General features: G+C 47.9%; 1 protein-coding gene across 7 annotated transcripts in view; it reads right to left on the reverse strand.

Annotated features, from left to right (window-relative positions):
- LOC113817760 (putative neural-cadherin 2) overlaps positions 1 to 15,000 on the reverse strand; it is a 76,362-nt gene that overhangs the window by 15,442 nt on the left and 45,920 nt on the right. For 6 of the 7 annotated variants that reach the window (XR_011398809.1, XM_070126869.1, XM_070126868.1 and 3 more), the window contains exons 9-18: positions 13,577 to 13,753; positions 11,189 to 11,606; positions 10,231 to 10,433; positions 9,163 to 9,326; positions 5,154 to 5,322; positions 4,357 to 4,608; positions 2,846 to 2,986; positions 1,853 to 2,004; positions 936 to 1,272; positions 480 to 728 (exon numbers count right to left, since the gene is read on the reverse strand). Coding sequence is in view for 6 of the 7 variants with exons in the window: in XM_070126869.1 (XP_069982970.1) it covers positions 480 to 728; positions 936 to 1,272; positions 1,853 to 2,004; positions 2,846 to 2,986; positions 4,357 to 4,608; positions 5,154 to 5,322; positions 9,163 to 9,326; positions 10,231 to 10,433; positions 11,189 to 11,606; positions 13,577 to 13,753 (2,262 nt within the window). In the remaining variant the exon portion in view is untranslated. The remainder of the gene's footprint in view (positions 1 to 479; positions 729 to 935; positions 1,273 to 1,852; positions 2,005 to 2,845; positions 2,987 to 4,356; positions 4,609 to 5,153; positions 5,323 to 9,162; positions 9,327 to 10,230; positions 10,434 to 11,188; positions 11,607 to 13,576; positions 13,754 to 15,000) is intronic. The other variant, XM_070126870.1, reaches the window with a different exon arrangement.

Raw genomic sequence — 15,000 nt, forward strand, 5'->3', positions numbered from 1 at the left:
CTTTTTCACGCACTCTCTCATTCTCTCTCTCTCTCTTTTTCACGCACTCTCTTTCTCTTTTTCACGCACTCTCTTTCTCTCTTTCACGCACTCTCTTTCTCTCTTTCACGCACTCTCTCATTCTCTTTTTCACGCACTCTCTCATTCTCTCTCTCTCTCTCTTTTTCACGCACTCTCTCTCTCTCTCTTTTTCACGCTCTCTCTCTCTCTCACTCTCTCTTTTTCATGCACTCTCTCTCTTTCACGCACTCTCTCATTCTCTCTCTCTCTCTAGGAACGCTTGTTGATGGTGCTTGGCTGTTGCTAATAATAATAATAATTACCATGGTTACGGTATCGCGATAAGAGCGAAACCGTAATTCTGATAACGATAATAACGACGATTAGATACCATCACCACCGCCAACCACTACCATTTACGGCCCAGAATTACCATTATAGTATAACAGCAATTACCCCCCCTCCCCCCCCCTTCGTACCTCCCCGTTGGCGGCAATGTGCGACACGCAGCCCTTCAGCGGCTCGTCAATGGGCGTCTCGTTCCACCCGTGGGCGTGTGGGCGTGGCGGCGGATGAGCCATGCCGCCCACCTGCAGGGGGTCCGACGGCGCCCAGGCGGAGAGATGCCCCTCGACGGGCCACGACGCCCGCGCCGCGCAGTGGGAGTCGTCCTGGGCGGCGCTGTCCTCCCACCCGCGCCCGCAGAGGTCCAGCATCAGCGTCACGCCCTGGAAAGACTCCGTGTCAGGGATCGGGGGCGGGGCAAGGGGGGGGGGTAAGCTCGTACGTGTCGCAAATATCTGCAGATTTTCAAATAAACTATCCAGAAATATAGGTACATGCGCACATCCACACTAAGACACAGAGGTACACATATACATCCATGACCCCCCCCTTATCCCCCGTCCCCGCCCACGAGAGAGGCCAAGGGTCACCTCAGCGTGGAGGCGGAGGTGGAGGGCGTGCCACTCGCCGTCGTCCACCCTCGACTCCACCTCGACCTTGATCCGCCCGAGCGGACCCTCGTACAGGAACTGCGGCCGCCCACCCACCACCTGCAGGGCTAGCATGGGCGCGGGTCTCTGCGCTGACGTGGGCGTGAGCGGGCCGGAGTAGAGCAGCAGCGCGCGCGACTGAAGCGTGAGGACGCGGAGGGACAGCGTGGCGGGGAGGCAGGGCGCGAGGGGACCAAGCCACGCCCATCCACGCCCACTGAAGGTGCGGGCGAGAACCTTGCAGCTGGGCCCGACGGCGCCGCCCGGGCACACGCACCTGGGGGCGGAGGGGAGGGCGTGACTCCTTGCATCAGGCAGAGGGAGGACTTTGGGGACTGGCAAGAGAGCCTTCGAGAAATGTAAGAAAATGCGAAGAAAGAATTGGGGAATTTAAGGAATTGGAGAGACACCGAGAAATTTATGAAAATGCGAAGAAAGAATAAGGGAATTTAAGGACTTGGAGAGACACCGAGAAATTTCCTTAAGGAGTAAAGATTCTTCGGGGAAAAGGAGGAAAAAGGGATGGGAAAATGACACGGAAATCTAGACTGAAACTTGATTAAAGATGTTATGGATAGATGTTATGAGCTACCCAGTGAGCAAATCAGATAAAGAAGTATAAAAAATAGTAAATATGTTTCTTTGGAAAATTAAGATCTAAGAGATATTCTTTAAGGAAATAAAGGTTTGTGCAAGCTTATAAAGTTATGAAATGGATAAAAAAATAGGAAATAAGGTCAAGAAAATAGAGAGATAAGCTTCAAGGAAAGTCATATGATATTAACTTATTACTGATACTGATATCACTGAAAAAATAACGAGATTTCATGAATGATTTTAAACTCACAATCACTTGCCTGTTCCCGACGGAGGTCCTGTGGCAGCGCCCACCGTTGAGGCAGGAGGTGGGCGTGCAGGAGTCACTCGTGGGCGTCTGGGTGTAGGCGCGGCAGTCCTTGGCGTTCGAGAGGCGAGGCGTCACCAAGGACGTGGTGTTGGTGTCTACGAGCTGGCAGCGAGAAGCAGAAAGCGCGAGTAAATTTTCCGTTCGTGACTTTCACCAAAAAACGGTGCATGGAATCGATGCCCTGATACATCATGATGCTTTTCCTCTTTGACTCAGTATAAAAGATAGCATAAATGACAGTGGCCGTGTCATGCGCTCTGGCAATATAGAGCTTGGACTGGGTCATAGTTTAGCGGTAAATCGACTGGTCTGCCTAATTCCAAGAATCAAAATCTCATCATCGGTATCAGGCATCTGCATTGATAATGATGTTCAAGGTATTTTAGTTTACAGAACACAAATTAATTCATCTGATGGTTTACCTGACAGCATGACAATTGATTGGCTGTAATTCACACTTTTCGACTTTTATGCCATAGACAGAACTGATCAATTTCGTTGGCGATGGCTGCCACGAAGACGTTTTTGAGGTAAGAAGTAACCGGTTCATAATCAACTATAACCGTGAAAAAGAAGTAGTCTGTTGGATGATGGGTTGACAGCTATACGAAACAGCCACAAGATTATGAAGAACCATTTTTGTACTGTGATAAAGTGCCCATATACCTCATGGATGGTTAGATAGGTTGCAACTGACACATGCACAGACATTTCCTAGTTAAACCCCTTCTCCGTCTGGGTTAAGATGGAATGGGAGGTTGACAGTAATACTTCCTGCCCTGGACACTTCACTTGCCGTGTTCCTAACACTGATTTGGCCAAAGTGACACTCCAACCGCACTCCATCCAGTCAGACTCCTTCGCTTCCTGCCGTGCATACCTTACACCGAGGAAGTGTAGGTCCATGCCATACTCTGTCTCTACATGTCCCTCTTCTCTTTACCTGAAGAGGAAGAGTTCGTGATGGCTGGGAGTTCACGGAGGAGACATCCAGGTCAAGTAAGGGCTCCTGAGGGTCAGTGCCGTCCAGTTGGTGACTGAGTGAGCTGTCTGTTAGCACTCTCAGCTGCGTGGCTGCTTCCAGCTGTCTCCATGCACGAGGATAAAGAGAAAGTTATCAAAAACACGCTTCGTTATTGTATTATCAAACAATATCATTAATGTTAATGAACTAAACCAAGCAGGAAGAAATGAATCATGGAAATCTGTAATTTGCTACAACATCAAAATTCACTTTACTCTAATTATAGAGAAATTGTACATAGAAACTTACGGTTTCTTTGATGCAAAAAGTCAAAAGTTTTAAGCATCTAGATTGGGGTCAGATCTGAGGGGGTTTGCAGGGCTAATCTACCTTGCCTTTAAGATTACATTTGGCAAAACTGTTGCCGGCTAATCTGCGAATGCACACTATCCTTACGGAAACAAAAGATGCACAAGAAAGCGGATCAAAAGATACTGTATTTATCATTAATTCCACATGATGCTATATATCACAAGCGTTATCCAGCCTCATAGACCTTAGCCTCATATAAGGACAACATGCACTCATCGGAGAATATTACTGCTCCATATCAGTTAATCAAATTGGGACGTGCGTACAAGGTCTCGTACACACAATACGAAAGTATCTTTTGAAATAAGTACGAAACACAGCCATGAGCATGTTCGAATCCATGTTCAGCATAGCTCGCTTCTCCGTTCGAATCCGCGACCGTTTCGAAACACCAAAGTGAACGATTACTGGCCGGTACAAGCACCTGGTATTGCCCGGCAGTTTTACGAACATGTTTGTTGCATGTTTGATATGAAAACATTCGCAACAGAGTTTATTAAGAAAAAAGTAAGAGCGAAAGGGGAAGGGGAGAGATGTGTATAAAAAGAGAGAAAGAGGGAGGGGAAGTAGATGGAGCTGTAAAAGAGAGAGAGGGAGAGAGAGAGAGAGAGAGAGAGAGAGAGAGAGAGAGAGAGAGAGAGAGAGAGAGAGAGAGAGAGAGAGAGAGAGAGAGAGAGAGAGAGAGAGAAAGAAAGAGAGAGAGAGAGAGATAGAGAAAGAGAGAAAGAAAGAGACATAAAGAAAGAGATACAGAGAGAAAGAAAGAGAGAAAGAAAGAGAGATAAAGAAAGAGAGAGAAAGAAAGAGAGAAAGAAAGAGAGAAAGAAAGAGAGAAAGAAAGAGAGAAAGAAAGAGAGAAAGAAAGAGAGAAAGAAAGAGAGAAAGAAAGAAAGAGAGAGACAGACAGACAGAAAGAAAGAAAGAAAGAAAGAAAGAAAGAAAGAAAGAAAGAAAGAAAGAAAGAAAGAAAGAGAGAAAGAAAGAAAGAAAGAAAGAGAGGAATGAAACGAAAAGGAGAAGAGGCTGAGAGCGAACCCAACGAGGCGAGCGAGGGCGCGGAAGGGGCCCGCCGAGCACTCCCTTCCCGCCCCTTCCTCGCCCGCGGCCCCTGACCTGACCTGCGGCGAGTGGAGGGCGAGCAGCCCCTGGAGCTTGACGGGGTCCATGAAGCCGCCTCCGCTCACGCCCGCGCACACCCACACGCACGTCGCGTCCTTCAGCGGCACGGCACTCGGGGGATCGTGGGCGTCAGAGGTCGGTTCGGGGAGGTGGGCGTGGTATCCGTAGACGCTGACCACGTGGACTGTGTGGGCGTCGCCGATCACATCCTGCACCGCGCCCAGGAACCTGCCGAGGCCGCCCCCTCCGCCCTGCCGAGGGGAAGGGGCGAGGGGAGTGAATCAGACGGAAGGGGAGAGAAAGAGAAAAAAAACGGAAAAAGAAAAAAAAGGAAAAAAAGAAAAGAAAAAGAAAAAAAAAAAAGAAAAAAAGAAAGAGAAAAAAAAGCAAAGAAAAGAAATAGAAAAAAAAGAAAACAAGAAAGAAAAAGAAAAAGAAAAAAAAGAAAAAAAGAGAGAAAATGTACACACATAAGAAAGAAAGAAATATCTACACGTACTTTAGCTCAATGGGTCTTGGGAAAAAAAAAAAACGTGAATTTCTCTCATCACACTTCATATTCCCTTAACGAAAACAAGACCAAAGATTAAGCCTGATAATCTGATGAATTCATACTCAATAAAGAGACCAAGAGACTCATACTCACTGAAAAAATTACACAAATCCATGTTTTTTGCATAAAATCGGGAGAGGAATCTTAATCACAAAGGAGAGTCATGGAGAGAAAGACAGATTCCTCAAAGGATAGAAACAAAATGAAGAATCACTGCTATTACTGAACTACATCTGCACTGACCGTGGGCGTCCATCCTTTGGTGAGCGCGGGCGGGGACGTGGGCGCGAGGGTGACCGGGGTGGCGTGGGCGAGAACAGCTGGGCCAAGCATGCGCACGTGAACGGTCACATTGGCGACGACCCCCAGCTGACCCCAGGCGCGGTCACTCACGGCGAACTGCAGGACGTATCTGGAAAATTGATAAATAATATGATAAAGGAGGAGGAGGAGGAGGAAGAGAGAAAGGAAGAAGATGAGGAGGAGAGGAAGAAAGAGGTGGAGCAAGAAGTAGATGAAGAAGAAAATGAAGATGAAGAAGAAGATGAAGATGAAGACGAAAATGAAGAAGAAGGAGAAAGAGAAGATGAAGATGAAGAAGTTGAAGATGAAGCTGACCCCAGCAGGACGTATCTGGGCACAAGAGAAAGAAAGGAAAATTGATAAATAATATGATAAAGGAGGAGGAGGAGGAAGAGAGAAAGGAAGAAGAAGATGAGGAGAGGAAGAAAGAGGTGGAGCAAGAAGAAGACGAAGAAGAAAATGAAGATGAAGAAGAAGAAGAAGATGAAGACGAAGATGAAAATGAAGAAGAAGGAGAAAGAGAAGATGAAGATGAAGAAGATGAGGCTGACCCCAGGCGCGGTCACTCACGGCGAACTGCAGGACGTATCTGGAAAATTGATAAATAATATGATAAAGGAGGAGGAGGAGGAGGAAGAGAGAAAGGAAGAAGAAGATGAGGAGGAGAGGAAGAAAGAGGTGGAGCAAGAAGGTGAAGATGAAGAAGAAAATGAAGAAGAAGAAGAAGATGAAGACGAAGATGAAAATGAAGAAGAAGGAGAAAGAGAAGATGAAGATGAAGAAGGTGAAGATGAGGCTGACCCCAGGCGCGGTCACTCACGGCGAACTGCAGGACGTATCTGGGCACAAGAGAAAGAAAGGAAAATTGATAAATAGTATGATAAAGGAGGAGGAGGAGGAAGAGAGAAAGGAAGAAGATGAGGAGAGGAAGAAAGAGGTGGAGCAAGAAGAAGAGGAGGAAGAGAGAAAGGAAGAAGAAGATGAGGAGAGGAAGAAAGAGGTGGAGCAAGAAGTAGATGAAGAAGAAAATAAAGAAGAAGACGATAGAGATGAAGAAGATGAAAATGAAGAAGAAGGAGAAAGAGAAGATGAAGATGAAGAAGGGGAAGATGAAGCTGACCCCAGGCGTGGGAACAAGAGGAAGAAAGGAAAATTGATAAATAGTATGATAAAGGAGGAAGAGGAGGAGGAGGAAGAGAAAAAGGAAGAAGAAGATGAGGAGAAGAAGAAAGAGGTGGAGCAAGAAGTAGATGAAGAAAAAAATGAAGATGAAGAAGGAGATGAAGACGAAGATGAAAATGAAGAAGAAGGAGAAAGAGAAGATGAAGATGAAGAAGGTGAAGATGAGGCTGACCCCAGCAGGACGTATCTGGGCACAAGAGGAAGAGAGGAAAATTGATAAATAGTATGATAAAGGAGGAGGAGGAAGAGAGAAAGGAAGAGGAAGATAAGGAGAGGAAGAAAGAGGTGGAGCAAGAAGAAGAGGAGGAAGAGAGAAAGGAAGAAGAAGATGAGGAGGAGAAAGAGGTGGAGCAAGAAGAAGATGAAGATGAAGAAGAAGATGAAGATGAAGAAGAAGAAGAAGATGAAGACGAAGATGAAGATGAAGAAGAAGGAGAAAGAGAAGATGAAGATGAAGAAGTTGAAGATGAGGCTGACCCCAGCAGGACGTATCTGGGCACAAGAGAAAGAAAGGAAAATTGATAAATAATATGATAAAGGAGGAGGAGGAGGAAGAGAGAAAGGAAGAAGAAGATGAGGAGAGGAAGAAAGAGGTGGAGCAAGAAGAAGACGAAGAAGAAAATGAAGATGAAGAAGAAGAAGATGAAGACGCAGATGAAAATGAAGAAGAAGGAGAAAGAGAAGATGAAGATGAAGAAGTTGAAGATGAGGCTGAACCCAGGCGCGGTCACTCACGGCGAACTGCAGGACCTATCTGGGCACAAAAGGAAGAAAGAAAAATAAATAAATAAATAAATGAATAGAAGGTGTTTCGTTGGAATAATTCTATGGTGTTCCTTTGGACTCATTGTTCCTTTATTATCATTTTTTTTTATTTGAAGGAGGTGATATCTTTGGTAGCGTTTGTTTGTTGGTTGGTTGGTGAACAAGATAGCTCAAAAATTATCAACAGATTTTTATGAAATTTCTACCAGAGGCGTATATATATATATATATATATATATATATATATATATATATATATATATATATATATATATATATATATATATATATATATATATATATATATAAGGTACATATATATATACACACACATAAATATGTATGTATGGATGGATATATACATAATTTCTTCTGTATGTAGGGGAAGCAGGAGGAGGAGGAGAAAGAGGTGGAGGAATATATAGAGGAATAGGAGTAAAATTTGGAGGAAGAGGAGGGGGAGGTGGAGGAAGAGGAGGAGGGGGTGGAGGAAGAGGAGGAGGAGGTGGAGGAAGAGGAGGGAGGAGGTGGAGGAAGAGAAGAAGGAGGTGTAGGAAGAGGAGGAGGAGGTGGAGGAAGAGGAGGAGGGGGTGGAGGAAGAGGAGGAGGAGGTGGAGGACGAGGAAGAGGAGGTGGAGGACGATGAAGAGGAGGTGGAGGACGAGGAAGAGGAGGTGGAGGACGAGGAAGAGGAGGTGGAGGGAAGAGGAGGAGGAGGTGGAGGAAGAGAAGGAGGAGGTGTAGGAAGAGGAGGAGGGGGTGGAGGAAGAGGAGGAGGAGGTGAAGGGGAGGAGGAGGTGAAGGGGAGGAGGAGGAAGAGAAGGAGAAGCCGAGAAGCTTAAAATAAGAAGAATCCAACATAATAATCGTGAAATCAACAATAATAATAATAACAACAACAACAACAGCAATAATAATGATAATAATAATAGTAATGATATTAATGATGATAATAAGAGTAATTAAAACGCGCGTGTCGATGGAGAGAAACAGGAAAATGAAAAGCGATAATCATATCCATCTCTATTGCCTTGATATCCGACTTCAAGGAAAAATAAGCTCTAACGGCCCTGCAGTATTCACCCGAGCCTTTAACAATTGCCAATTACACATTCTCAAAAAGAATCTTCATGAAAATTACAACAAACCTTAGCGGGAGGAAATGCTACTCAAAATTTTGATAATTGTCAGTCCATTTCAGGTAATTAATCATATAATCAAGCAGTGTTACCATCGCTCCGGTTTGTTGTTTTGTTGTATTATTCTGTAATTAACTGTAAATGAAAAGGAAGGAAACGGAAGAAAGAAGGAAGAAGAGAAAAAGGAAAATGGGGAAAAAGAAAAAGGAAGGAGAAAATGAGAGGAAGAAGAGGAAAAAGGAAGGAGATAATGAGAGGAAGAAGAGGAAAAAGGAGAAAAAAAGAGGAGGGAGGCGAAGAGGAGCATGTGGAGGAAGAGGAGGAAGAAGAGGAAGAAGAAGAGGAGGAGGAGGAGAGGGAGGAAGCAGGGGGGGAGAAGGAGAAGGAAAATGAGGAGGGAGAAGAAGAAGAAGGGGTTGAGGAGAAGGAGAAGAAGGTGGAAGAGGAAAAAGCGAAGACGAAAGGAAAAGGAAACAAAGGAGGAGAAAACGGAGAAAATGAAGAAAATGGAGAAAATGCACAACATACCTTGGCTTTGTTCCTGGCAAAAGAAAAATAGAAAACAGAAAAGATTAATAAGATTAAGAAGAAAAAATGAGAAGGAAAGCAAATGGAGAAGACAGAGACTAAGACAAAGAAAATGAAGAAGAACGAGACGAAGACAAAGAAAATGAAAACAGAGACAAAGACAAAGAAAATGAAAACAGAGACAAAGACAAAGAAAATGAAAACAGAGACGAAGACAAAGGAAATGAAGAAGACAGAGACGAAGACAAAGGAAATTAAGAAGACCGAGACGAAGACAAAGACAATGAGAAGAAGAAGAAGAAGAAGAAAAAAAAAAAGAGACCACGAGGCCCTACCTTCCCTCAGCCACCTGCGCGGAGGCTGAGATGGCGCCCGTGTCCTGGTCGAGGGCGAAGAGGGCGTGCGGGACGCCGATCCAGTGGAAGCTCTTGTCGGCCACGTCCCAGTCGTCGGGGTCGTCGACGTAGACGCGGCCGAGGGGCGCCTCCCCGCCGCCGCCCTGCGTCAGGAGAGGACAGGGGGCACAGGAGCACAGCAGGTCAGGAGGGAATTTTGTCAGCGCGAAATGTGGGCGGTGCTTAACAGGTGGGAATGGTCATCGTGTTGGGGAGGATTGCTTGTTTGCGAGGAGAAACGACGGGGTGGGGGTAGGGTGGGGAGTGTGTATGGCGCTTGGATAATCGAAAGGATATAGAATTGGAATACTGAAGACTTGACTTCAGTATTTCACTTGAAGAAAGTAAATTTCGGGACTCTTATGTAAAAACCTGAATCTAATACTATGCGGCATACCAAACTAAAATAAATGTCAGGTGTGAATGTTTAAGCCACAGCTGCACGTACTGTCCACTTTATTTTTTGTGTGAATTTAGTTACCTACGCGACAACACCTAATTCCCACATCCCTTGATTCTTTAAAAATACTATCAGAATCGGTACTGTTATTCGTTATTACTGTCATTATCATAATGTTCCTAATATGTTAAGCCTTTGACGCCAACTTATACATAATGTTTCCGAAAATCAAAAAAAGGTTAAATTGACAAAGGTAGGACTAATAACTGACTCCTTGGTGAGTAAGTGCTTGTGGAGATATTTAAAGTCATCTAAAATCGCAGTTGACGTGACGTGCAATTCATGTCATTCAAGTACTGTAGGTTAAGCCATTTATCTTGGAATCTTGTCTGTCTTCTGAATATGTGTGTACGTGTTTGTGCACTTTTGTTTTTATTTAGTTCGTGCGTGTGCGTGTGTGTGTGTGTATGTGTTAAGCGGTCATTCGAGACTGCACTCGCATGCGCCTCCCGTTTTCTGTTGCTCTCCCATGCCTTCCTCTCTAGACCCCCGTGTGTTTGTGTGCAAATGGGCGTGCTTGGCCTCCACGGGCGCTGCTCTGCTCTCACCTGGACCTTCCACAGGTAGACCGTCTTGGACCCCGGCCTCATGGGGTTGTCGTTGAGGTCCCCCACGACGACCCTGAGGGCGTGGGTGGCCGCCAAGCCGCCCGCGTCCTCCACCCTCACCTTCACCTCCAGCTCGCGGTGCTCCTCGCGGTCCAGCGGCCCCGACGTCCACACCTCCGCCCCGCCGCGGCCGCCGTCCAGCTCTGCGGGCGCGGGCGGGGTCAGGATGGGGGCATGAGAGGGGGAGAGTGGGTTAGGGGGCATAAGGGGGGGTAGGGGCATGAGAGGGGGATGGATCAGAGGGGGAGTGGGTTAGGGGCATAAAGGGGGGAGTGGGTTAGGGGCATGAGAGGGGAATGGGCCAGGGGAAAGAGGGGGAGTGGGTTAGGGGCATGAGGGGGGAGTGGGTTAGGGGCATGAGAGGGGAGTGGGTCAGGGGTATGAGAGGGGAATGGGTCAGGGTGAAAGGGGGGAGTGGGTCAAGGGGAAGAGGGGGGGGATTGGGTCAGGGAGCATGAGAGGGGAATGGGTCAGGGGGAAGAGGGGGGATTAGGGAGTTAGGGGGCATGACGGGGGGAGTGGGTTGGGGGTGGGGGAATGAGGGAGGGCGGGAGGGATCAGAGGGCAGTAGAAGAGAGATAAAAGTGCTTTCAACTACAGGTATCGGATCGCACAATAAATGTATTCTTTCGCTCTTTCTCTGTACCACACCACACACACGCACATACTTATATATACATATATACATACATATACATATATATATATATATATATATATATATATATATATATACATATATATATATGTATATACATATATATATATATATGTATATACATATATATATATATACATATATATATATATATATATATATATATATATATATATATATATATATATATATATATATACACATACACGCACATATCTAAAGCATGCATGAGCCACTCACCGGCGGAGAACTTGAGCTCGATGAGGCCCCTGACGGCGGGCGCGGTGGCGGCGTCGAGCGCGAGGGCGAAGGGCGGCCCGTGGCCCAACGCCCACGCGTCGGCGTCCGTGGCGCGAAGACGCCCCAGCAGCGTCGGCGGCGAGTTCTCCATGACGTGGAAGGTCGTGGGCGGGAGCAGGGTGGGCGCGCAGTCGTTCACATCCTTGACGGCGATGGCGAGGGTGGCGGTGGCGGAGAGCGGCGGCGACCCGCTGTCGGCGGCGATCACCCGCGCCACGAGGGCGTCGCCGTCGCCGCCCTCGCGGTTCAGGCGCCGCGACAGCGTCACGATGCCGTCCTGGCTGACGGCGACGGCGTCCCTCCCGCGCGCGCCGCCCGCCGCCGCCGCCACCCGGTACTGCACCCTGCCGTTGAGGCCCTGCGGGGGGGCGGGGGGACGGGAGGTCACGCGGGGCGGCCTCCGCTGCCCGGGCTGCGTTGTGTGTGTGCGTGTGTATACACATTTACTTACATTCATTCGTGCATGGACACATGCATACACTTACAGATAGTGTACATGCATGTTACTTGTATGCACACACACACACACACACACACACACACACACACACACACACACACACACACACACACACATACACACACACACACACACACACACACACACACAGTGGAGATGCAGATTTACGAATGGGCAAATTGGATAATGTCCCATCTGCATCCATACTGTAAATGGGATTTATTTATATTATCAATCAGTCAGTCAAGCTATCTATCTATCTATCTATACGTATGACTTGATAAAAGATTACTTTTCCCCTAGAGTTCGTATCAGCGACCGCCTCTTTGTTATGAATGAAAGAGTGGAAATTTTATCAAACTTTTGGTAATCTTGACATCACATAAATCATACAAATAATTATATATATAGCAATTTCTGGCATTTCGTGAAGCATCCTCATTGGGTATAGGCAGTGGCGTGGTTAAGCTCCGCCGCCTGATAAGTGTTTTCTTAAATATACTTCTTTGAAATTGTGAAAAAAATGCAGTCTTAAATGATCAGAGAAACAAAGACAGAACTTAAAAATGTCTATTAAAATTTACAAGATTTAGATGATAACAAGTGAGCTGGTCTTTGCACGAAGCAGCCAACTAGAGCCGTCTTTGGTAGGTCAAAGAAACTGCAAAAGCCTTGGATTTTTTTTACTAGGCTTGGAAAAGGCTTTTAGCATTTTGGTGCCGAATTTGCTGTTTTACGTCATTGTTTAACCTCAGCCCATAGAAGCCTGACAATCAGTACGAGAAGGGAGATGACGTGTCGGAGTATAACAGCGGTACGAAGTGACATAGAAGTGCGACAAAGATACGATATAACCAGGGGACTCCGGGCAGGCTGGCTGGAGACCTAAGGGTGTCATCTAGTGCATAAAAACCCTGTACTATTATCCGATGCTTAGTCCTTGCACATTTGGTATATCAGCAGCCAACGATAGACCACATAACAGAGATGTGTTTCCTGCCCCCTGTTGAACTTCAGCTCCCACTACACATTGGCCGAATCTTGAAACAATTGACGTTGCTCAGGTGTTGCAAGCACTGTGGTGAATCAGACGCCACCCTGTTGCACACTATTTCTGAGACAGGAGCCGCCCACCACAGCCACTGAACTGGTAAAAAGATTAAGCCTCATGCTTACGTCGTGGCAGCTGGAAAGCCTCTTGGCAAGCCAGCCACCACGGGAAGCATTCAGTGAGAGTGAATCAACTGAGAAAGCTATAATCAGCTGTCACAAGCCGGGCCACACATAAGTAAAATCTAGACTTCGCAAATATCAGTGTACTGAACTAGCGAAAGTAAAAAAGTGTTCCATACCATAAACAGCCGTGGGAATCCTCTAAGGAAAAGGCCATTTTTATTTTTGGATTGACCAGCCTAAATGGAGGTGGTCCTGCATATCCTTTTGAGAACCTTCGCAAGGGACCTTCCATGGAAACGGTTCTCTATGTTATTTTTTTCAGTAATCGAGATAATCCATTACACTTCGATTACGTCCGTCCTTAATACACAGAAACACACACACACACACACACACACACACACACACACACACACACACACACACACACATATACATTAGGTATACATATATATATATATATATATATATATATATATATATATATATATATATATATATATATGTATGTATGTATGTATATATATATACATACATATGAATATATATATATATATATATATATATATATATATATATATATATATATATATATATATATATACATATATATATATATTTATATATATTCACTGTTTATATGCATATGCATTTAAGTCCCTAGACACGCCTCACCCTGCAGCTCGCCCTACCGTGTCGGGGTCGCGGGCGGGGAGGGCGGCCAGCAGCGTGCCGGGGCGGGCGTCCTCGCGAACCGTGACGTGGGCGTTGGGGCGCGTGAAGGTGGGGGCGTTGTCGTTGACGTCCCGCAGCGCCACCGTGATCCAGGCGGCGTCCACGTGGCGGGGGTCCTGCCACCCGCCGCGACCCTGGAGGGGAGGAGGTGGAGGAGGAGGGGGTGGAGGAGGGGGTGGAGTGGTGGAGGAGAGAGGTGGAGGAGGAGGAAGTGGAGGAAGGAGAAGAGAGAAGAGGAGGGGGAGGGGGAGGATGAAGTGGGGGAGGGGGAGGAAATGGGGGAGGGAGAGGGTGGAGGAGGATGGGGGGTGGAGGAGGGTAAGAGGAGGAAGAGGAGGGGGAGGAAATGGGGGAGGATGAGGAAGTGGGGGAGAGGGAGGAGGGGATAGAGGGAGGGGTAGAGGAGGGGGAGGAGGAGGGAAGGAGGGAGGAGGAGGAGGGGGATGATGAGGAAGTGGAGGAGGAGGGTGAAGGAGGGAGGGGGTGAAGGGAGGGAGGGGTGAAGGAGGAGGGGTGAAGGAGGAGCGGGTGAAGGAGGAGGGGTGGAGGAGGAGGAGGGGTGGAGGAAGTGGGGGAGGAGGAAGAGGGGGTGGAGGAGGAGGGGGTGAAGGAGGGGTAGAGGAGGGAGGAGGAGGAGGAGGGGGTGGAGGAGGGAGGAGGAGGAGGAGGAGGGGGTAGAGGAGGGCGTGGAGGAGGAGGAGGGGGTGAAGGAGGAGGAGGAGGGGTGGAGGAAGAAGAGAGAGGGTGGAGGAGGAGGATGAGGGGGTGAAGGGAGTGGAGGAGGAGGAGGAAGTGGGGGAGGGGAGAGGGTGAAGGAGGAGGGGGTGGAGGAGAAGGGGATGGAGGAGAAGGGGGTGAAGGGAGGAAGGGGTGGAGGAGGAGGAGGAGAGAAAGAGGAGGAGGAGGGAGGGGAGGAAATGGGGGAGGAGGAGGGGGTGGAGGAAGAGGGGGTGGAGGAGGGAGGGGGTGGAGGAGGAGGGGTGGGTGAAGGAGGAGGCGGTGGAGGAGGAGAGGGGAGGAGGAGGAGGGTGGAGGAGGGAGGGGGTGGAGGAGGAGAGGGTGGAGGAGGAGGGGGTGGAGGGAGGATGGGGGAGAATGGTGTGAAGGAGGAGGCGGTGGAGGAGGAGAGGGTGGAGGAGGAGGGGGTGGAGGAGGAGGAGTGGAGGAGGAGGAGGAGAGAAAGAGGAGGAGGAGGAGGGGAGGAAATGGGGGAGGAGGAGGGGGTGGAGGAAGAGGGGGTGGAGGAGGAGGGGGTGGAGGAGGAGGGGAGGGTGAAGGAGGAGGCGGTGGAGGAGGAGAGGGTGGAGGAGGAGGGGGTGGAGGAGGAGGGTGGAGGAGGAGAGGGTGAAGGAGGAGGGGGTGGAGGAGAAGGGGTGGAGGA

The sequence above is a fragment of the Penaeus vannamei genome, chromosome 11, assembly GCF_042767895.1.
Source record: "Penaeus vannamei isolate JL-2024 chromosome 11, ASM4276789v1, whole genome shotgun sequence".
In the NCBI taxonomy this organism is placed as follows: Eukaryota; Metazoa; Arthropoda; class Malacostraca; order Decapoda; family Penaeidae; genus Penaeus; species Penaeus vannamei.